The sequence below is a fragment of the Aphis gossypii genome, unplaced genomic scaffold, assembly GCF_020184175.1.
Source record: "Aphis gossypii isolate Hap1 unplaced genomic scaffold, ASM2018417v2 Contig00927, whole genome shotgun sequence".
NCBI lineage: Eukaryota > Metazoa > Arthropoda > Insecta > Hemiptera > Aphididae > Aphis > Aphis gossypii.
Window position 1 is genome coordinate 1 of NW_026083368.1, and position 24,971 is coordinate 24,971.

Below are 24,971 nucleotides of genomic sequence, written 5' to 3' on the forward strand. Positions count from 1 at the left end.
GGAAGTCATATAAACGTACAAATAAATAGTCGTAAATTATCAAGATAATTTGGAAATTCGGAATAACCAGTGATCACCTATTTGGGTAGATCGCGTACGACATCACTACCCACGAAATGTATAACAAAAGCTTCCGCGACAGTGTTTGCCTGATGATTAGGTATTGGTACTCCTAGCGTGTATTTAGATAAGTCATCTTGCATTGTTAAAATATAATTATTACTAGACAAGGTTGTTGGTAATGGACCTACAATATCTAAAAATATTTTTTCAAATGGTTTTGTACTTGTTGATGTAATATCCATTGGTTGCTTTACATGCCGATTTGAAATTTTATTTACTTGACACGATGTACAATTTCTTACGTACTTTTTAACATCATCTTTCATACCTTCCCATCTAAATTGCTTCTGTATGCGTTTAATAGTTATATTAACACCTAAATGACCTCCTAGTTTAAAATCGTGAAACTGTTTTAGTATAGTTACTTTCTCTTCTTCCGTATATTCTACGTTTGCACATACCATAATTTCGATCTTAATATTACGAAATATGTATCTTAACATTGACCTTATTTTTTCCCACTGTAAATCATCATTCATACCTAGTTTATTCATTGCTATTTTATCTAAATTATTTTCCTCACAACACTGTTTCAAGTTCACTAACGCTATATACATATTCTCGTACGTTGACCTCTGACGATCTTTATTTTTCGTTACTAGAAATATTATATACCGAAAACGATTTAAAAACATATAAATCTATATTAATTCAAACATCAGCTCATTTAACCTCAAAACAGCAAACAAATTAAAAAAGGCGGTAATAAATACAGAGATATAATCACAACATTATTTCCATCTGGTAGTGGACTATCTGTACAATTACAGAAACATACACTTCAATATTGGAACGATCCGAATGAATTGGTTTCCCGTTTAAAACTACTATTAGCATCAAAAGCTGCTGGCAATACTGGTGTTTCCAACGAAATACTATCAATTTTCGAAGAATTACGCGAAGCTGGTTACATAAAAAGTATACCAAATGTCTAAGCGAGATATCGCATTTGAACTACACAAACCTGCTAGAAAAAATTACATAAGACGTATAGTTAATGTATATGGAAAAAATGATCTATGACAAGCTGATCTGGTTGAAATGATACCATATTCGAAAAAAAATAAAGGTTACAAATATATTCTATGCGTCATAGACTGTTTTACGAAATTTGCATAGGCGATAGCATTAAAATCAAAAACTGCTAAAGAAGTTTCAAATGCAATGTCGAAAACACTACTCAAACGTTTACCAAAACTACTACAGCTTGATAACGGAAAAGAATTTTATAATACAACATTCGATAAATTGATGAAAAAGTATAACATACACAAATATTCAACGTATAGCACCATGAAAGCATGTATTGTAGAATGTTTCAACCGTACATTAAAAGAAAAAAATGTTTACAGAGTTTACTGCACGAGGTTCATACAATTGGATTTCTATTTTACCTTCATTGATTAATGAGTATAATAATACAAAACATAGAACAATAAGGATGACTCCGACGCAAGCTGATTTAGATCCAATATCAGTTGAAATAAAAACACGCAAAATTATTAATAGAAAAAATAGTTTAAAAATTGGTGACTACGAACGTATAAGTACACATAAAAGTGTATTTACAAAAGGTTATTTACCAAGTTGGTCTGCAGAAATATTCAAAATTATCAAAATTAATCAAACCATGCCTATTACATATCAATTATAAGATTATACAGGAAAACCAATTTCTGGCTGTTTTTACTCTGAGGAAATATGTAAAACAAATTACCCAAACGAATATTTAATCGAAAAAATTATTTGTAGGAAGGGGACACAGATATTTGTAAAATGGCTGGGGTTTGACAATACACATAATAGTTGGATAAATATAAGTGACACTAGAAAATAACTTTAGTTGAGTTTCTACCATGAACGTGTTCGGTAGTTCTCAGTCTGGTGAAATAAAACAATTAATTCAAATCTTGAACATTCGATTAAATCATATTCGGATAAATTAAATAAAATTGAACATTTAATTGAAGAAAATCATACATCTATTCAATTACAAGAAGAACAAACAGAAAAGTTGGAATTAACGTGTATAGATATAACAGAGCATATGATAAAAGCTGAAGTTACATTACAAACTATTCTAGAAGCTGTAAACGATTTGAAAAAAACATTACCTGCTATACATAGTCAACTCAATACTATTGAAACTTATTTTAAAGACAAGCCATAATGTCTACAGGCATCATTGACATTCAATGCATTCTTGGAGCGAATAACAAATATATGATTAAAGAGATGTCTATTGTAGACACAGAAACATGGGCTACTCAACACTGGATTTTTAAAAATTCAAAATCTAATCAAGATTAATAAAAGTCGAAAAACTAACAATTGGCTACAAAATTTTCATCAGCTATCTATAGATTACGGTGATATTGAGTATGAAGAACTTGGGAGAATATTGAATTCGTTAAAGTTTGACTGTATTTACACCAAAGGCGAACAGAAAAAACAACTACTTATAGAGTATATACCACACGTTGCAGTCATCAACATTGAAGACTTGGGTTGTCCTCGACTGGATCAAATATGTGATTAAGAAAATTTACCTTGTTGTATCTTTCATAAGGACTTGAATCCTAAATATTGTACATTTTATAAAGTGTTTGCTTTAAGAAAATGGTTTGTAAATAATTCATAAAAATTGTAATCATGTTTTTTTATTTCAAATAAATAATATATTTTTTTATTTCAAAATTGAGTTTTATTTCTATAACATACTAACAATAATATTGACAAAGAAAATGGTTTAAAGTAAAATATACAAGTACAAAAATATGATATAGGAAAAATCTTTATTATGTATACAGAAATAATTTATAGAAAAAATATTTACAAAAATTAAACAAGTATAAAAAATATACATACAGAAATAATCTTTACAAATATATACAAAAAAAAAAACTAACTATCTAGTTCTGCTTCGAATTCCTCCCTATAAAATTCAAAATTATTAATTAAAAAAATAATTAAAATATATATTATATTATATACTCACTCTATAGAATAGTGTCCATGAGCTAGGGTGTGTACTTTGTCTTCAAGTATAACCCTTTTATCATCGAAACTGTTATAAGTTAATTTATTGGATTTGATGGTCTTTAATTTGTGCTTGAATGAACGGATAGAGACGTTTGATGCTATTACTTCCAAACTGGGATCACCAAACAAACACCGTTTATGATCTTGAAAAGTCATGTGGTTTCTAACAACATGTCCACGGATTCCTTTTGCTTTGATTTTCTCTTTATCTTCTAAAGTGTAAGCGTAGGACTTTGCACGGAGAGCACAAAACTCTCTCATAATACGTCCATCGGTTTCATCAGAAAATAACCCAGGAATCTTCTTTCTCTCAGCAATGTAACACGGGTGGTCACGGGGTAGATTTGCAGTGTCCATTCGATTCAACAAGTTGGGATTGTTCAACAGATCATTGTAAAAATCATCAGTTTGAATGTAGTATACCAATGAATCTAAAATAATAAATTAATAAAAGTACTAATAATAATAATTTACCTGTATCTGTATACATGAGCTCAATTTTATCATCATAATGTTTCTACATTACGTTATAGTGATAGTCATACATTAAATACTTGGAAATTTCCAGCACTGCAAAACCTGATAAAAAATTAAAATATTAAAAATATGACAATAAAAAATTAAAATGTTTAATTTACCTATATAAATAGGTTTACAAAAATCAATGATTTTGTTTTCTAATGCAACTGCATTTAGAGTTTCATTGTAAGTTATACAGTGTTTGAATGTTGACTGATTTATCAGTTTTTGTAAACGACGATCACTAGACACCAGTTCCATTTTTATTCTTTTCCGCATAGACTCCATGGTTTTCCCAAAAACCGCATTATTTAAAAGTTTGAAAAAGTCTTTCTCAAAGTCATTTGCTGCTTTTTTTTCGCATCTCTGTGTTTAGTGCTATGTATGGAGCCAGCCATGGCGATTGTTAAACTGAAGTACTCTATGAACTTATAATAAAAAATAATTATATTATTAAATGTAAAATAAAAACATTTATACATTTACTTTTTCAACTATGAGCCATTGGCTATAGCTTGTTGGAGGTTTCGGTAATGAATAATATAGTTTTTTTTCGACTGAAGTGTTGCCATGAGTTTTTTAACTTTTGAACCAGCTGGGATACCGTTTTGTGGTAGGAAAAGTAAGTCGTTGTGTTTATCATGGAGTTCTTTCAGATAAGTAATGTCAACTTCATATATCCGTCCGATGGGTGATGTATCGTTCAAATCATTCAGTCCTTCTAGCTTAGGTTCAACCCACTTAAAACCACCATAGGGCATGTGTTGTGACATTGCCCAACCGTACAGATTATTACCTAAAAAAATAAATTTATATTTCATAATATTTAATTATATATATATATATAATCTTGATAAATTAACCATGATTTGGACTTTGTTGGATCATAATCTGGCGTCTTTTCTAATATTAGCTTTAGCATACCTCATACTTGCTTGTGTCAAACCACCTCGAATTCCTATAAAAAATGTATATATTATATATGTAAATTTTTATATATAATTATTATAATTACACTTTTCAATCATCAACAGCATATCATACTCTGTGAGTAACTCTAATTTGACTCCGGTATATTTTAACATACAATCAAAGGAGAATCCTGGTGCTGTATAGTAAAAAAATGGGTCCAAACAGTATGTGGTTAAACATAGGTCTCTGAAGTTCTCAAACACGTCAGCCAACAATAAAACATCAGTTTTCAGATATAGATCACTGTATTCACCCAAAGTCTTGCATCCAAAGTGATTTCAAACAGTTTTTGCATGTTCATAATCTTCTTCTTGTATATGTGATTCTGTTAGTGTACTGTAGAAATCTGCTTTCTCTGGTAAATTGGTTTGCTCCAGCTTATTTCAACCATCCGTATACTCAGAAGGGTAAACACCTTTACGAGTAACGAGTGGCAAGTCTGCGGCATTAAAATGTTTAGCTGTTTCTCTAAACTTTTCGAACCCTGGTGTTAATAAATTTTCCGAGAGTGTTGATAAACTTGAAGCCATAAATCTTAATGTGTCGATGAACCGTATTGAAAAGTTATTGGAAACGTGTTTTGAAAATGAGATGAATTTTTCTTCACTGTTTGGTATAACAGAAATTTTTTTCACATCGAGACCGAGTTCAGTTACAATAAAATGTGCATCATAATTCGATAAATTGTGAAAAAAACATGGTACAAAATTTGGTGTTTGAAGCTTGAGGTTGCAGGTATTACACAATGTTTGTCGAAATTTACCCGATAAGTGACAGTGATCAGCAACTTTATGGTTTCCCACAGAGAAACCGTTTTTACATAAATTACATGTCTTACATAAATTATGTGCTTGTTGTTGTTCTGCAGTAAAGGTTATTAGTATGTTGGTTTGTAGTAATTTTTCAATGTTTTCTGCTATTTCAACGATACTCTTCACAAAATGTTCACCCACATTCTGATTATCTTCATCGCCACGAAAAATTATAGGTGAAGTTGGAATATTAAATTGTTCAAGCAGTTCTGCGGGAACGTCGTTATTTGCTTTAACCATAAAACCATAACTCATGGCCTCGTGTTTTTGAATAGCTTTTGTATTATTTCCACATTTTTCATCTGATTTTTTTAATAGTGCTTCAAAATCTGCATATATAACTATCGGATGTCGTTGAGTTTTTTTCCATGCGTCGAATTCTAACATCGATCCAGGAGCAGGGATTCGAGGTAAAATTGGTTTATGTGTTCCGCATATTAACTTGTGTTCTTCAAATCGTATGCGCTCATTTAATTCGTATTTATTAATATTTAGAGGTTCGAACGATGTAAAGCATCGTTTACAAAATACAGCACGTCCATTATGTCGGGTTTTCTGTGATCGCACAAGTCGGGAAAAATTAGAGATGTAGGTAAAATGAGAATTTTCATCGTCGGTTATTAGTAACAAGTCGAAATGATCTGTTTTTTCTTCATCTACCACCTTCAGTGGAAACACTTCATATTTTGGAAATTTTTGGGGTGGTTGGAAATGTTTTTCAAGTCCGTAAACATTGACAGTTACATTAGGATTATTTTTTTCAAAAATGTTAACCTGATGTAATTTTGTTGGGAACGTGAGATCAGAAAAATTATATTTTTCTTCGTGCGTTGTATAATTTTCAGCCACTTGATTTTTGTTATTTCCCGAAACGTGTTTTGCTAATATAGCCCACTTGAAACACTGTTGGTCTGAGTTTTGCGGGTTGATTACAGCTTTTTTCTTTTCGATGAAGTCCGGTAACGGAGTATAAGAGGAAGCGCTCATAGGCGTATATTTATATACGCCTGATAATAATCCGTCAATACACTGTAGCGTATAACCACTTCCCTTGCTAAAATATTCGTCTTGCTCAGCCATTAATTTTATAATGCCTTCTTCAACAATTTCCCGTACACCAGTTTCGGAAAAAATTGGTCTGGCTGAGGTCTTAAATGAACAGTTTTCTGATGAATTATCAACATTCGGAATATTGTACGTAGCTTCCAGCTTTAAATTAAACTTGATTAGATGTTTAGACGCTTGTGATTTTAGTAACTCGTCGAATTCAGATTTAATCGAATTAAAAAATTCAATATAGTTTTGAATATTTTCGAAATTTTTCACATAATACCATACGACTTTTCTATTTGCAGAAGACGAAATTTCGATAAAACCGGGAGACTGTACAAGAAGTAAACGTGCTTTTTTAGCATTTGCCGTTTCGTTTGAATTTTCCTTATGATATGAGCGCTTATGACCATTGCGAGATTGAACTGAAAAAAAATTAAAATTGTATTAATGAGAAAGAAAAGATAAATTGTTGTTAGAAATATAAACGTTTTTAGTAAAAATACCTGAAGAAAAATAAAGAATTTAAAAATAAAATATTGGTGACGTGTTTATCATATGGAAAATACGATTTTTAAAAATATACATTAATAAAATGAAGTAGGTATATTATCTATTATTACTTACATGTATATATATATATAACAGCAAAAACAAATATGATATAGACCTCAGTTATAGTAATAATACACAACGTTCTTTTGTATAACATGAAAAATAGTAACAGTTATATAGGCTGGTGTTCGTAATGGTCTATTAAGATCTTTAGATAAATAGTATGCCTATTCGTCTAATTTCTTTGGGAAAAAGAAAGAGTGCAACACATAGAAAGTAGTAGGAAGAATAATGCTCGAATCTTCTTTGGGAAAGCGAATGAAGTTAAACATGGGTTTAAACATAAACATCAATGGTTAGGGGAGAAAATGGAAAAATAGCAGATGAGTTCAAAAAAATGTTTAACACACTTTTAAACCAACCTAGTGAAGGGACAATTTTAGAAGAACGTGCAACAGTAGAACAAAACATAGAACCACCATCAAGAGCAGAGGTAGAAGCTGGTATTGAAATGCTCAAAAGCGGTAAGGCAGCGGGAGAAGATGAGATAATTTCTGAATGCCTTAAAATGGGAGGACAACAACTAATAAACCAGCTACACAACCTAATTACTTAAGTTTGGGAACATGAAGAAATACCAAGATCGTGGCGTACATCAGTTTTATGTCCTATTCTTAAAAGAGAGACCCCATGAATTGCAAAAATTATAGGGGAATCTCCCTTTTGAACACGTCATATAAGATACTGTCTAATATTCTACTTACTAGAATTAAACCCTATTTACGAGAAATTATTGGAGATTACCAGGGAGGGTTTATGACAAGGAAGTCAACCCAGGATCAAATATATGTTATTAAGCAAATGATCGAAAAAATTCATGAATTTGACAAAGATATACACCTCCTTTTTATTGATTTTAATGCCGCATGTGATATGGTGAATAAGAGAAACTATGGAGCGCTATGTGCCAATTGGGTATACCTGAAAAATTTGTAAGACTAGTCCGAGCTTGTGTACAAGGATCAAAGTGTAAAGTGAAGTTCGGAGATGCCGTATCGGAGGATTTTGAGGTGGTGACTGGGCTTAGACAAGGTGATGCCTTGTCCCCAGCTCTTTTCAATTTAGCATTGGAATCAGTCGTAAGAGATACCCTAGTAACAGCAAGTGGAATAAAAATTGGAAATGACATACAACTAATTCTAGCTGCCTATGCAGATGATTTAGTGTTAATGGCAGAAAATGAAGAAAATCTAAAGGAGACAACACGAAATTTGCTGGAAAATGGAAAGAGAATAGGATTAATTATAAATGAGGATAAGACAAAATATATGGTCGTAACTAGGAATAACCATAGAGGGGGACACTTGGATATTGGGGAATATAAGTTCGAAAAAGTAGATGATTTTAAATACTTAGGAGTGGACATCAACAAGGATGCAAATAGCCATGAGGAAATAAAGATTAGATTAGCATTGGCAAACAGATGTTATTTTGGATTGGTCCCGCTATTTAAATCAAAGATATTATCATGGAAGACAAAAATAACCCTTTATAAAGTACTATTAAGACCTATAGTTTTGTATGCATGTGGGACGTGGGCCACTACAAAATCGGATGAACTAAAATTGGCCACCTTCGAGCGGAAGATATTAAGGAGAATCTATGGTCCAAAGACAAACAACGAAGGAGAATACAAAATAAGAACAAATCAGGAGATCCAAGACCTATACGGAGAACCGAATATTAACTAAATTTTAAAAAGTAGTAGGCTGAGCTGGTCCGAACACGTGTGGAGATCGGAGGGGCCAATTGGACAGGTTATGAAATGGAAGCCAAATACAAAAAGGCCTAGAGGACGTCCTAGACAAAGATGGAAGGATAGAGTGGTCAAGGACTTGAGGGAACTTGGAATAGAGGATGGGGAAGAGCTGGCAAGAGACCGAGACAGGTGGAGGCAAGTGGTTGTTGCGGCAATGGGCCTGAATGGCCTGTAAACGCCTAAGAAGAAGAAGAAGTATGACTATTTATGTTTTTATTGGTATTATATATTAAATGTGTAAATGTTTTTCATAAAAAAAATAAGATATTCATGTTTTATTATTATATATATATTATGTATAATATGATCAAATATATTTATTGAAATATCGGTTTATACTTAAAAATATAATAAATTAAAATTATTTATGTATGTTTTAATAGCGTTATAATAATAATCGTATGGAAATATTTACAATTAATATATTACTACATAAATTTATCAAAATTATTGAACAATTTTATGAACATTTTCAACATATATATATATATCATCTTAACGGGATTAACTATAATTATGGGATTTATCAAGATTTTATCTAAATTATTATATGTTTTCCATGATTTTATACAACTTTGTATATTTTATTAATTGTTCTATTTTTTATAAAATAAAATAAGAACCTATGTTATATATATATAAAGTTATGAATAATATATTTACCATCATGATCGTAAACTTGTGCAGCTGGTTTAAAAAAATCTTGAATTTCTCGCTTGGTTATGGTTGGTTGTTGTTGGATTATAATATTTGAACCTGAAAATAGTATTATTTATTATTAATTTGATTATGAATATTTTATCTAATAAATTTGTAAATTTTTATTGTGAAAAAAAGTACTTACGATGTTTTTCTTTTTTATGTCTGATGAGGTTATCTCTTGGCGTGAATATTTCTGAGCAAATACTGCATACGATTTTAGTGGGTGATTCGTGTGACTTGGCATGTCTATGTAGATTTTTGATCAATGTAAATGCTTTATCGCATACACTACACGAAAACATGATTATGTTTAAAACTGAAGAACACTAGTCGAACTCGCGAAACAACACTGTACCCTTCAACGAATATATGGGTAATGAATTATAGAAATTATACTAATAAATTATCAAGATACTGTGGTAAAATAAATAACTAATAAGGCGATCAGTGACGGCGCGAGTCACTTCGGCGAGCACAACTCCAAAATATACGGTAGGTACCTATTATTAAGTATACGACAATATTGGACTTCAATAACTCTGTTAGTTTATTTATAACATTTAATTATTTTTCCATATTCATTTTCATAAATAACTTAATGGAGTATATTTATTATAGTATTGTCAAAATCGAATAAATATAAACCAGTAGTTCTAAAACTGGTAATTATTCGAGGGAAATTCTCATAGTGACACTAATAACGGTTTAAAATCATTATTACCTATGTGAAAATAATGAATTTATAATTATAATAAATGATAACATTGTAACGTCAAAATATGAGAGTAGAATATTTTAGCTACTATTGCATATAGGTAACAATATTAAATTTAAGTGTATTTGGACTGAACAATAGTAGAATTTTACTTCATATTACCAAAGTATCTTCTTAAAATCTAGATACCTGTTATAAGTTAATATTAAGAGGACGTCTCACCCGTAATAATTAGCGGTGAAAACAGATCTGCGAAAAACAAACGAAATGCTATTAAAAAATGGTTTTAGAGTAAAACTACCTATTATAAAATTTATAGAGCATAATATTTAGAAGACAACCTCATCGGCGTTTTTTGAAATACGAATTATTAAAAAAGTAACAGTTGTTTAAAAAATGTAAAAAAAGAATGCTTTTGTGCCTTTTATAGCGAGCTGTTTATTTGATATAGAACAAAATCCCGATGAAGTTGTCTCCGAAATATTGTGATCTATAAATTTTATAATAGGCATTTTTGCTCTAAAATCGTTTTTTAATGATGTTTTGTTTGTTTTCCGTAAACATGTTCACGTTGTTCAATTTAATTTTTCATTGCCGTAATGTGCTGCCACCTGCGTTCCGCCGCGGTGACGGTCGGTCGATGGTTATTGGACGCTTCCAGAAATAGACTGGACTAATTTAGTCAATATAGAAGTCATAATAATTATACGACTACTAATATAACTATATAAGTCATAATAATTATTTATGACATTATGATTACTGACTACTAACAGCTGTATTTTCAATAATTTGTACACAAATAAGACGTCATATTCAATTTATTTTCGATTTACATTCTACACAACCGACACAATCATTGCTCCTGGGTAATTCGATGTGGGTAATCACATAATTTCTTTGAGATTTTCGTGTCATCGTGTTCAAATTATTTTTGTGAATTTTTTTTTTTTATAATTATTTTTCATTTTTAAACAATGGTAAATAAAGAAAATAAACAAAAACGGAAACGGTCATCAAAAAAAAAAAAAAAAAATAACAAGTTCTCTTGCACTACGACGATGCAAACAAATAAAGTAAGTATGATTTATGAATATTATATTATATTAGAAAATTTTAGAAATTTAAATACTTTCATTGTCTGTTTAAACGTTTATAGTAAAATAAAATAATAATATTTCAGGCTCTACCCGTTCAATAATTAAATTAAAGTAATTCTAAAACGAAAATAATTCTAAACGGGGGTCAGTAACAGCCCTCCCTCCCTTCACTGTAGATGTCAATATATTAATATATGAACTTCAAATTTCTATAAAAAAAATGTGTGAATATGTATTTTAATAATTATTAAATGGCTGTAAGACGTTAAGGTCAAGTTTGTGAAATATTGTTTTGAATTTTCAAGTATTTTGTCCACGCGAATATTTTTGTATCAACATTTATTAAATAATTGTTTTTTTTTATTAACATTTTTCTAATTTTTTGGTTAAATTATACACTATTTACAAAAAACCTTCCATTAAATTTTCAATCCTAAAATATAAAAAGTGAACACTATGAATTTTTAACAACAAAACCATTTGCCAATGTTCAATGATGAATTTCAAATGCTCATAAAAATTTAGTTTGACTTTCCGGTAAGTTTTTTTTTTTTTTAGAAAGGTAGGAAAACCTATGGAGAATATCTTATCAAATTTTCAAATCTTAGACCAACTAAAAGAATTGTATGAATTTCTTAATAAAAAAGTGCTAAATTTCGTGATTTTTACGTATTTTTCCAAATTTCTAACTTTAGACGCTGTAGGTACCTATAACTTGCCCATAAAATAAATTCCAAATTAATCAAATCCGATTCATTATGTACCTGAATTACCCAATCATTCATACAATTTATTTTTAAGTTTTAACATAAGTCATTAACGGTATAAACTATTAATATTAGAATATAAAGTATTTTATGCATTTTATTGTCAATTTCAAGCTCTGATGTCATAGTAAACGATGAGGTCCACAGTAATATACCAAATAGAATTGTGACGCAATAAATGACGCAATGATTTATGAACAGAGTGGTTCTAGCACAAAATATGTAAACAGTAGTACAATAAATTATACAGATGTTTACCAATCGATTGATAATGATTTCCAAAGTTACGAGTATGATCACAATTTATATTATAATATCTACTATTTATTGTTTATTGTATTGTTAATTTCATGATAAATAATTTGTTTTTATAATTATATAACAAATTAGTTCAACAATTTTGTCAAATGTATTACATGAAAGTAATTCAAGCAATGTTGAAAAAAATTTGAACCTTGATAACAATCGGTAAGTTTAATATTATTTTTTATTTCAAACAGTTTATTTTAATAATTAAATACTAAAATATTAAAAATGATTTTAATAATTAAATATTAAAATATTAAAAATGATTTGTATAATTAAATATTAATAGAAAAATTATTGCAGTACTGGTCGTAGAATTATTGATATATTTTATATTTTTCAACAAATAAAAAATGATATTCACGATGGTGGATTTGGGTGCTCTTTTATAAACTCAGAGTTAGTCAAGGAGATTCGTAATGGATATTACTGTGCATGGTTATTTAAATGCTCAATGTGTAATATAACTACCAAAATCGAATCAGAAGAAACCGGGAAATATATTGAAGTGAATAAAGCAACTGTTACCGGTACCATTGGAATTGGAATTGGTTACTCCCAACTTAACGAGTTCTCAGCTATTGTAGACATACCTTGTTTTTCTAGCAATACATATGGTAAGCTATTCGAGCAAGTTAGTCAAAGAATTGAACAGACTGCTTGGGAACAAATGAGATTGGCAGGAGCTGAAGAAAAACGTTTGGCAATAGAAGCTGGAGATATTGATTCAGATGGTACACCGTTATGCATTGTTGTAGCTGACGGTCAATGGGGAAAACGCAGCTATAAATCAAAATATGATGCGTTGTCAGGAGCTGTAAGTATATTGAGAAATACATTATAGGTATACATTATAGGTACAGACTACAGAGTAATCAATTTAACTGACTACGCTCATTATATCGACAATTATTGACTTTTTCAATTTTTTTTTCAAAATTTTAGGTTTGTGCTTTTTATTTATTAACTATAATAGATATACTGGGTATTATATATTACATAATAGTTCAATATTACGCGATAATTTTTACTTGTGTGTAAGGAAAAAAGAAAAATTATTAAGCCCCCCCCCCCCCCAAACGAAAATTCTGGGTGCGCGCCTGCTGGGTATTCAAAACACAATATAAATATATTAATTATAATGTTTATTAATTATTGAAAACAAATAGGCCACAATCATTGGTTTTCGCACAAACAAAATACTGTTTGTAGGAATAAGAAACCGGTATTGCTGCATTTGTGAAAGAGCTCATGCACTAAAGTTAACTGTCAGAGATCATAAATGTTTTTTTAAACAAGCTTCGACTGGAATGGAAGCTGATGGTATAGCTGAGGGGATCGTAAGAAGTGTCGAATTACATGGTTTGAAGTTCAATAGATTTATTGGTAATATTATAATTATTAAATTGTAAATATTAAATAAAATTAAAAAAAAAATTAAAGGTGACGGAGACAGTAGTGTTTCGAAACGATTGTTGGAGTTAGTTCCCTATGGTTCTAATCAATTGGTTAAAAAAATTGAATGTCGAAACCACATTTTAAGGAATTACAGTACGAAATTATCAGCGCTGATTAATGAATTTATTGAATACATTTATATATAATATATTGCTAAAACTATTTAAGCTAAGAAGAGCTTAAATTGGTAAATAGATGATCACTGTGAGCTAGGAGCGAGCGAGCCGCGTATTAGTACGTAAGAAATAGATTAGCATTGAGCGACAATCTACGTTACGGTGAACTGTATTGTTATGATACGTTATAATCGATTGTCCTTAAACGAGTAATGTGCCTCTTCCACGATTACGACGCGCGGACCTAGGGGCGTGGCCTGCCGTGACGGCGGCGATATGGCTAACAACGCCATCTCTTGAGCGTTGTATGTCTACACGTTTCAGTAAGACGTCCTCTTAATAGTATTTTTTTTTTTGTATAGAATGAAAAAGATAGTGCAAATTTAAATGGAAAATCTGCAGAAGTAATTGATCACATTATTCAGGAACTCCAATTGAATGCTGATGGAAATGTAAGTATTACATACTAAATATATAGTTAATTACTCAACACATTTAGGCTGCCGTCACACTATTTCACACTATTTCACCGAAGCGGCAAAAACGCTCCCGTTGTCGGTTTATCAAAACACATTGTTTTAAATATAGCACATTACATTATTCCGTCAGAAGAGTTACGGTCGTCTGTCGGCAGGTTTCGACCGGATCATGATGCGTTGGAACAGGATGAATAAAAAGGGAAGGGAATTAAAATTGTTATCGAAACACACAATTTCATCGACACTTATCACATTACAACGTTTTTACCGGTGCGTTTCGTCACTAATAATATTGCAAAAACATTTTGCCAATTTTATACGCTGGAGTACTCACCTAAAACACATTCAAAATGACTTTTGGTACTGACAAATTTATTCAGTATATTCAAATTGTAGTAAGCCGACGGAGTCGTCTCACTATTTTTCTATTTTAACTCATTTACATATACTACGAGGTTCTGCACATTTAAATATTTTATTATCATACTCGTAGCGATACGTAATTAAATTTGATGGCAATTTCCAAGAATCAAAGCGTATGGGAAAATACAGCCACAAACAACTTTTTCTTGCCCTTTTGACAAACAAGCCATGCACATAAATCATAGATGCGCACGCCTTGGTATAATAGCACAACAACAAGTCCAATCCAGGGTTAAGTGTCTTGGGCGCAAAACCACTTTTGTAGCTACGATGACAACATTCTATAACACACCTTTTTGTCCATTTCCTAGTCTCTATCATGTACAACCAGGGGGTACAGAGAACCATATAAATACAGGTCTCTGTCCGTCTTAAAATTTAGAATTAGTTTCACATTCGCATAGAGCTAGTCTATGTCCAAATTTTAGTTTAACTTTTTCTCGGGCAGCTACTTAACGTGCTGTCCTCAAATTCTTATACACTTGTTTTTATTGTAACAAATTATAACTTTAATTTTAATAAACTCTTGTATTAACATTGTGTCTTTGTCTCACTTTTAAAACCCGTAATCTTTTCTCAACAACTTGATCCAACTGCAGATGTCAAGCACTCATTTATAAACGATAGTGAGAGATCACTACAAAATTAACAACGCTATATGTTAAACTGGCTCAAAAGTTTATATGGACAGAAACTTACAGCAGAATGCTTGGACGAGTATAGGAAATGGCATGTACGAAAATTGGAATGAATTGGACAATGCAGAAAAAGGTGTTCACAGTAATTTATCACTTCTCATATACAGTGGCGTATTTGATTTAATTTTATGGAAGGGGGGGGGGGGTACTCAATTTACGAGAATTATACATTACTTTAAGTACAGTATTGGTTTTATATATATGCTTATGTTTTTGAATACATACCTACTGGTCCATTTTATACTTGCATCTTTTACACATTGCACATGTTGAGAAAGGTAAATAAAATACAATAATAGTAAGCTCAAATTACAGTAAAACAATATTATATTTATTTCAATATAAAATTAATATCTTTTTTTCGTTTATGAATAATTTTATTCTGTCAATATCTATATATAATTTAATCTAAACCTTTTTAAAAAGTAAAAACAAAAGATAAAAAATAAAGATTTTTTTATTTTTAAAGCAAAAAATATTGTACAAATTATTTTAAGTGGAATTATCTTTTATATATTTTGATTCTGAAATGGTAGAGATCCAGGTCCAACAAAATAATTTACGAAGAAGTCTCTCACTTCAGTGCCTTGAGATCGAGCACCTGTACCTCGAATTTCAATATCATACAAAGTTAATTTCTGTGTCCTGATAATTGCATCCGTCTCTTTTCGTACAAAATTGTGTAACACGCAACATGCTTTTACAATTGAGTCTGTAAAATCTGGTGTGACTTGAATAGATGTATGCAAAACTCGCCATTTATTCGATAAAACACCAAAAGCATATTCTACTGTTCGTCTCGCCCTCGAAAGTCTGTAGTTGAAAATACGTCTTGTATAGTTGATGATAGTCTGGGATATGGCCGTAGTAAATTAGAATGTAAAGCGAAAGCTTTCTCTCCAATAAAAACAAAAGGTTGTGGAAAATCATCGGCATTAGGCAAGCAAGCTGGATTTGGGAGATTCAGTTGTTTAGCATAGAACTTTTTATCAATTGGACAGTCTTTAAAAACGTTTAAGTCTCCTTCTTTGCCATAAGCGCCCACGTCTATAGACGTAAAACATAAGTTGGCATCAACTACTGCCATTAATACTAGGGAAAAATATTTTTTATAATTAAAAAATAATGACCCAGAATTATCGGGGTTTCTGCATCTTATATGCTTTCCATCTACTGCACCCACACAATTAGGAAAGTTTGTTTTTTCAAAAAATACTTTAGATATCTCTAACCACATTTCTTTTGATGGCTCAGGCATCTTCTCTGATTGTAGCGTCGTCCATATAACTTCACATGTTTCCTTCACTAGCATTCCTATTGTATTTTTCGCCACTTTAAAATCAAACTGCAATGCACCAAAACTCGCCAGTTAATACTATAACTAAGTTAATAACCAGTTGATAAATACCTAAATATTAAAAATATTATTTTTCATTTTAAAAAAAATATTCAAAACCAATAAACTATAATATATTCATTATATTATTATGTAAGTTAGTATATTATAAATACCTATAGTAAATACAATTACTTTAAAAATACTTTTACAATACAATTATTTATTATTTGATTTCATTTTGATTAAAGTGCTGATTTATTAAATTTTGTTACCAGCTCTGTATTTTAAATTCTGACAGCAGCAAGAAATGTATTGTTTTTACAATTGTTTTTTTTTTTTAAAAACATTTTTTGGATTGAAAGAGTGCTCTGATCTTTACGTTTAAGACCACAAAAAAGATATAAATTAATAGTAGATTACATTGGTAGAATAAAAGTGTGAACGGGGACGGTTTGTCAGTCTAGGATATTTAATTAATTAATTAAATTTATTTTTTTATATCTAAAACCGTTTGATAGTAAATCATTATTTTACACCTTAAATTTAGACGTTCGTAAAAATTTTTTAATTGACTTACGCTCGATTTTTTATAATTATTTTAAGAAAAACTTGTGGAAAATCTACATTAAATTAAATTTTCAATTCTTAGAAATGAATACAAAAACATTATACAATTTTAACTATAAAATAATTTGCAAATATTCATGATTTTGACAAATTTTTTCAATATTTGAACTTCAAATGATTATAAAAAAAATGTGCCTATGTATTTTGATATTTTTGAATCACTCATAGAATAACTTATGTAAAACTTTCTATTAAATTTTTAATTATATTTACTAATCCTAAAAATTTTAATCGACATTTTTAAACACATATTATTGTAAAATCAATACATCCATTCAGAATCTGAAATTACCTACCATATTTAATTTTTAAAGCTTGTATAGTTATCATGTGTCACCTTGTACAGTAAAAAATCAAAGCAAAATAACATGTATATTGTATACATGATAGGTAACAACTAACAAATAAAAAACTTTATGATAAAATAGCTTACATATTATAACTAAATAGAAATATTTATCAATGGAAATGAATTTATAATAAATTAATTTAAAATATGAGTCAATGTTACACCTAAATTTAACTTAAATATCATTATTATTATTTATTAATTCAGTAAAAGACATGAAAGACAAATGGCGACATATTCGAGACAATTATTCAAAATACATAAACCAGGGTAAAAGTGGAGATGACGGACGTCCAAAAAAAAAATATGTTTATGCAGACGCTTTAACGTTTTTACAACATACTATTCAAAAAAGAAAGTAAATTAAATTTTGTGTTTTTTTATTTTCTCTTTAACTAATAATAATAACTTATTTGTAAAGGACCTCGGGTAATGTAATAAGTACGGAAAATTCCTTCCAAGAAATACCGGATCACGATGATGTTGATATAGACAATACAGTAGACAGCCCAAGAAACATTTATGAACCTCTTACTTTAAATGCATCTAGTATCTCACCAACACAACAACAAAATTCACCATGCATCTCATTAAATACAAAAACTGCTAGTCAAACAAACAAAAAATTCAAAAATTCAAAAAAATACTCATTTCCAAACACAACTAATAGAACTTTTACAATCAAATCAACAACATCAACATGACAATATGAATCCCGACAAAACACTTTTGCTATCATTTTTACCATAAGTGGAAAAATTAACAAGTGATCAGAAACTCGATTTTCAATGCTATGTTCTTCAGTTTTTCAAAAATATTCAACAAACTCCAAAATTTCCTAATTATAACCAAACTCAAGAAAGTTATTACAATACCTCTATTTACAAACATCAACCAGTACAGTGCCAGCCTCCTCCACTACAAAATCAGCTTCAACCTGGACCACAACAGCTTTCTACTCTGCAACAATTTCAATTTCAATCTTAATAGCAACAGCTTCATCCTCTTCAACCATTAACGGGTATTGGAAATATAAAAACACCTCAACCATTCCACACATTTTATCAGCCATTCCAACAGCATAATCTAGAGCAAGTAAGCTTTCCATCCCAAAACTTTATTCACTCTGACATCAATCAGCAACCAAGTGCATCATCATCACCATCAAATCAATAAATTAACCACACCTTTTTTATTATTAAATACATTCTATACATACTATGTTATTACATAATATACAAAATAATTATTATTTGTTTTTGTTATAAGTATTTTTTAAGAAAGGTCTTAAAATATTAAATATTAAGAAATGTTTCTAGTTTGGTATAACCACATATAATATTTATGATTACCTACTTAATTGATAACCACAAGTTTCAATTAATTTAAAATTTCAACAGCTATTATACATATTTTTTCTTTAACAAAGAGTAAAATAAAAAACAAAATTTATTTCTTATTGAAAAATTGTATTAAATATTATATTTAGGAAGGTTATACTTGTGGACTGTCCTTAAGTAGGTACATGTGATACCACTGATACCTATATTGATTTGTATAGTTATATACTGTTCTTTATTACTGTATAAAAAGTATGACTTATAATATAAACTTACCTTAGCCGCTCTTCAGCACTGATTGATTCACGAAATGATGTATTTTGTTTTGATATTAATAAAATAACTTTGGATAAAAGTTCGTCAAAAGACGGCACAGACATACGATAGAACTCAAACAATTTATCAGGATAGTCCCTTAGATCATTGTAAAATTTAAAAAACTGTTTTTTTATATTTATTCTGTCTTGGTTCAGGTGATGAACCCAATAGTTTCGTTCTTTCGGTTCATCTAATAAACCAAGAGCTTCTGCAATACATACAATTTCCGTATTGTTTATTATTTTTTTTTTTTAATTAATAATTATCCACTTAAGTACAAAATATGCACAAATACTATTAAACACGTCTAGCTTGTATCCGCATGCGAAGTAGTATGAGACAATATTGTTGTTGGAACACGTGGATTACAAAATTTGGTGGTAATAAGGATGGAAAAACGCTATTGTGTGATGTACAACGTCCCGTCCGGTTGCCGCATGCTTACCGGAACGGGAATAGTGTGACGGCAGCCTTAGGCAGTGGCGCAACTAGGGGGGGGGGGTTAAGGTGTTGTGACCCTCACCCCTCCCCCCCGAAATTTTTCCGAGGCTTAGTGTTATGTTTTTTAGCCACCGTGGTAAAAACACATAAAAAGGAGTAAAATAAAAGAGGCAGTCTACGACAATTAATCCGCTAGATCGCAGTGCTCATCACCAACATTGCTCTATATTACCATTGTTTTGTGATATTACTCTATGCACCGGACCCGGCCGGCTGGTGACGGGGTACGGTCAATGTTGTACATAATTTGTTTCACTGAAAATGGTCACACTGTAAAAGATAGATGCATAGAGAATAACGATTATTATTATTATCTATGATTGGTAGCCTCAATATTTATCGATACGGCGCCTCTATGATACTCTATGTAAATATGTAATACACCATTCATCACGTCAGATAAAATCAAACTTGATAACAATATGAACCTCGATTGAAACTGAGTACGCCGTGTGCCCGTGTAGTCAGTACGAAAATTAAAACTATTTTATATTAATTGTTCATTGTTTAGTTAAAAGTAAATTATCACAATATCACTTTGTAGCGAGCCTCGGTGTCAGCCGAGAAGCCGATGCGCACAGCGGTGAAAACAAAAAAAAACACGTGGGGAAGAAAAAGAAAAATAAAAAAAAAAACACTGCGTTAGGCAATAATGACGAGTGATCGCCGTGTATTTTAAATCAACAAGCAAAGAATGTTAATATTTAATAATGATAATAAAACGTTTCACCGTACTGTTATTATGAGAACACAAAAAGAAAGAAAAAAAAACAAAGTTCCACTGTAGGTAGCGCTGACTAGCACTGTAACTCCGGGAGTTACTGTTTTATCGAACAAAATACGAAATAGATGAAAAATAAAAAATAATGAACAAATGATAGGTGGTATGGCCGTTTTGTTACGGGCGTGGGGTTTTTCGGTCCGGGGTGGTTTGTGCGTCGGGACGGTCGAAAAACTAGTGCCGAGAGAGTCCGCGGTACCGGCGGTTGACAATTCCAGACGCGCTTATCGCGCGTCGGTGTCGGCCGTCGTCGATTGGCGGTTGGACAGACAGGTGACGGCGCGGGTATCCGCGCAAAGGTCGCTTGTATTCAAGCGACTATTACGCGGGACCGCGTCAACTTATAATCATAATAATTTATAAAAATGGCAAAACGGAAAATAAATGATTTTTTCTTTACAAAAACTCCAAAAATCATCATAGAAACTACCAGTAATATTGTTACATCACCATTCAAAGAAGATGAGTGTGTAGCAGAAAATAGTTCTGTTTCAATGATTGTAAGTAATGTTTAAATTTAATATATAATTTCTCTTATAGTCTTATCAGCTTATGACTTTAAAATAATTATGAACAGTCCAGCATGTAGGCATGCAGCCAATAATATTTTTCAAAGTAGATGATAGACATATTAAATTTTTTTTAATTATGATTGCTTGAATTTTAAAGTACCCTAATATTTGCTAATTATTATTTATTGCTTTGCTTTAAACTAGCCAAGCACTTGTGATGTTAATGCAGTTGAAAAAAATATAGAAAATGACATATCATTTTATGTTGGAAAGAAAGTGTGTATAGTATAATAATGAGTTTTTTGTTTATTGCTTGATAGTACTTATTAAGCTTTTGATGCTTTTTATTTTAGTTGTCTGAAGATGAAAAAGTTACAGCATTGGCAAAGCTTAAGCATCCCACTCCAGACTATATTTTTCCTAAAACTGGAAAAAGAAATCTGAAATGTCAAATTACATGGTTTTTTCAATTTAAATGGCTTCACTATTCATTTGAGCAAAATGGTGTGTACTGTAAAACTTGTGTATTTTTCAGTCCAAATGATGGTGTAGGTAAAGGAGGTAATCAGAATCCAGGAAAATTAGTATTAGAAAAATTTGACGACTGGAAGAAGGCGTTAGGTGATAAAGGATACTCCAAACTTCATTCAGAAAGTGATTATCATAAAACATGTCAATATCGTCATGATCATTTTTTGGCAGTCAAATCGAAAAATGTTGATTCAATAAATATTCAAATTAACACTATGCTTAAAAAAGAAATTGAAGCAAACCGGTTAAAGGTTATTCCAATAGTAAAAACAGTTATATTTTGTGGAAGGCAAGGTATAACCTTAAGAGGCCATAGGGACAGTGAAATGTTATTAAATGCTAGTGAAAATATTAATGAGCCTGAATGTAACGATGGAAATTTTAGACAGTTACTTCGGTTTCGAATAGATGCTGGAGATGAATATTTAAAGGGTCATTTAACTTCTTGCGCAAAAAATGCAACATATCTGAGCTGGAAAATACAAAATGAGATACTTTCTGCTTGTAATAATCTCATTTTACAAAATCTTGTATGTGCTGTAAACAAAGCCAAAGGGTTTTCTGTATTGGCTGATGAGAAAAGTGACATCTCCAATAAAGAACAGCTCACCATTTGTGTCCGTTATGTTAATTTAGAACAAAAAAAAAATAGAGAAGATTTTTTACAATTTGTGGAAGTTACTGATGTAAGTGGCAAAGCATTAGCACAAACTATACTTCAAAATCTTGAGATCATGGGACTCGAACTGAATTACTTAATTGGGCAAGGGTACGATGGAGCGGCGGCTATGTCCGGGAAATTTAATGGAACACAAAAACATATCAATGATAAATATCCAATGGCTTTATATATCCACTATGGAGCACATTGTTTAAACTTGGCTATTTCATTTAGTTGTAATGTAACTGATATTCGAAACTGTATGGGCACAATGGAAGCTATATGTAACTTTTTTGGCTATCCTAAAAGACAAAATGTACTTAAAATATCAATTCAGAATGAACTACATGAATCAAAATTGAAAAAACTAAAAAAGTTTTGCCCTACAAGGTGGGTTGAGCGACATGACGCTGTACTTGTGTTTCATGAACTTCAACCAGCAGTTGTGGATGCACTTAATGAAATATCTACTTAGAAAGATAATGAGACTTCTGCTTTAGCTAACCAACTTAGTTCCTCCATCCATCAATTAAGGTTTCAAGTAGCCTTATTGATATTAGTAAAAGTATTTTCAATAAGTGCTCCTTTGAGCAAATTTCTTCAAACTGAAAACTTAGATTTAGAATCTGCTCTAGAATTTGGTGATATGACTCAATCAACTATAAAACAAATCCGTGATAACGCTAATGCTGAGTTTGAAAAAATATTTAAAGAAGTAGAGGATGTCTGTAGTAGTTTTGATATAACTGTTAGTGTTCCTAGAACATCAAGTCGACAAAAAAATAGGAGTAATGTTATGAATAATAATCCAATAGAATATTATAGAATCTCAACATTCATCCCATTTCTTGATAATTTTTTTGAACAACTACACGGACGATTTCTTGAACATAGGGCCAAACTAAAAAGTTTCAACAGCTAATTACCTAAGACCAGCAAACAAATATCTGAAGAAACGTTTGAGGACTTCAAAATTATGTTCAATTTTATACTGATATATTAAGTGACAGCATCAATTTGTCTAGCTTAGAAGTGTGTTATGGTGAACTTAAACTGTGGTATAACAGTTGTGCATTCAAATCACCAAATTTGTCGTCAACAATAACAGAACTATTTTTCCATTGTAATCCTGATTTTTTTCCTTTAATCTCAAAGTTATTGCAATTATTAATTACGCTGCCAGTCACAACAGCTACTGGAGAGAGATCTTTTTCAACCTTGCGTCGACTTAAATATTATCTCAGAAATACTACCGGTCAAATGAGATTAAATGGATTGGCAGTCCTCAATATACACCAAGATATTATTGTTGATCCATCAATGATTATAGATGAAATGGCTAAAACTTCAAAACGAAGACTCAATCTTAATTTATAAGTGTTTTTTTATTCATAGTATGACTATTTCTATACTTAAAACTTTATTATTTTACTTCTTGTTATTTATGATGATTGAGAAATATTAAGTATAGGTACATTATATTTATAAATAATATATTAACATTATTTATGTAATAAATTATATAATTAACCATACAGGATTTTATCTTATGTATATATTATATTGTACTAATGTAAACCCCCTCCAAAAAATTTTTTTCTAGTTGCGCCACTGGCCTTAGGGCCGTGCCACATTATGCGTTTTGGCGGGTCCGGTCGACCGGAACAACGAATCGCTTAAGTTCTAATTGTAGATGTCACATTAGAGCGTTTTGTTGGGACCGGTGGATTCCTGACGTTTACCGACCGCAACATTTTGCGGTTTGGCAGGAACCACAGATATATAAAAATACTAGATAGCCGACTTGGGTATTATTATTGTCGCCAGTAAAATGGCCGCCATCCTTATCTAAGAGGTGAACGTTTATTGTCTTAGTATTGATAAGAACGATGTTATTATTATTTATTATTTTATACTAGGTATGAACATTTAGATTTTAGAATTAAATTTATAGTGAATACTTAAAGCTATTATTATTTTGTGTAACATTTTAGAAAAGTTTTTGAGTGGAATTAAATTTTTCTATATGTCTTATACAAGGGAATTGTCATAAAATATTTTGTCTGTGTTCTTGAAGATGAAGTTTTAAAGATAAATGTAAGTTTATAACTACCTACTTATAACATAATTTATTGTAATACAAATACTAGTACACCTAGAAAGTATAACATTTAAAAAATGATCAAGTGCTTTATTTATTTAATCAGTACAATACAACTTTAATAAAATAATATATCATATATTAAAATAAATCTTGATTTCTTGTATTTATCAAAATGCTTAAATAATGATACAAAATATTAATAATAACAATAAAAAGATTATAGGTATTATAAACTACACGACATACAGGTAA

At 30.6% G+C, this 24,971-nt stretch overlaps 5 protein-coding genes across 5 annotated transcripts; 3 read left to right on the forward strand and 2 right to left on the reverse strand.

Annotated features, from left to right (window-relative positions):
• Positions 1-3,117: 3,117 nt before the first annotated feature.
• On the reverse strand, positions 3,118-3,573 carry LOC114128343 (uncharacterized). Its single transcript, XM_050210500.1, has one exon. It carries the CDS (start codon positions 3,520-3,522, stop codon positions 3,118-3,120), a length of 405 nt encoding a protein of 134 aa, XP_050066457.1. The 5' UTR covers positions 3,523-3,573.
• A 5,320-nt stretch (positions 3,574-8,893) lies between these two features.
• LOC126555595 (uncharacterized) lies at positions 8,894-14,526 on the forward strand. The gene is made up of 6 exons (XM_050210494.1): positions 8,894-9,063; positions 12,567-12,644; positions 12,834-13,299; positions 13,652-13,868; positions 13,926-13,990; positions 14,419-14,526. Exons 1-6 carry the CDS (start codon positions 8,894-8,896, stop codon positions 14,524-14,526), a joined length of 1,104 nt encoding a protein of 367 aa, XP_050066451.1.
• LOC126555600 (uncharacterized) lies at positions 14,140-19,173 on the forward strand. Its single transcript, XM_050210498.1, has 5 exons — positions 14,140-14,361; positions 14,419-14,508; positions 15,558-15,729; positions 18,179-18,329; positions 18,393-19,173. The coding sequence occupies exons 3-5, from the start codon at positions 15,642-15,644 to the stop codon at positions 18,673-18,675; spliced, it is 522 nt and encodes a 173-aa protein (XP_050066455.1). The 5' UTR covers positions 14,140-14,361; positions 14,419-14,508; positions 15,558-15,641; the 3' UTR covers positions 18,676-19,173.
• LOC126555601 (uncharacterized) lies at positions 16,310-17,004 on the reverse strand. Its single transcript, XM_050210499.1, has one exon. It carries the CDS (start codon positions 16,966-16,968, stop codon positions 16,444-16,446), a length of 525 nt encoding a protein of 174 aa, XP_050066456.1. The 5' UTR covers positions 16,969-17,004; the 3' UTR covers positions 16,310-16,443.
• Positions 19,174-21,276: 2,103 nt separating the features above from the next.
• Positions 21,277-23,992, forward strand: LOC126555596 (52 kDa repressor of the inhibitor of the protein kinase-like). Its single transcript, XM_050210495.1, has 5 exons — positions 21,277-21,411; positions 21,777-22,077; positions 22,183-23,027; positions 23,091-23,403; positions 23,799-23,992. The coding sequence occupies exons 1-5, from the start codon at positions 21,277-21,279 to the stop codon at positions 23,990-23,992; spliced, it is 1,788 nt and encodes a 595-aa protein (XP_050066452.1).
• The last annotated feature ends 979 nt before the right edge of the window (positions 23,993-24,971 follow it).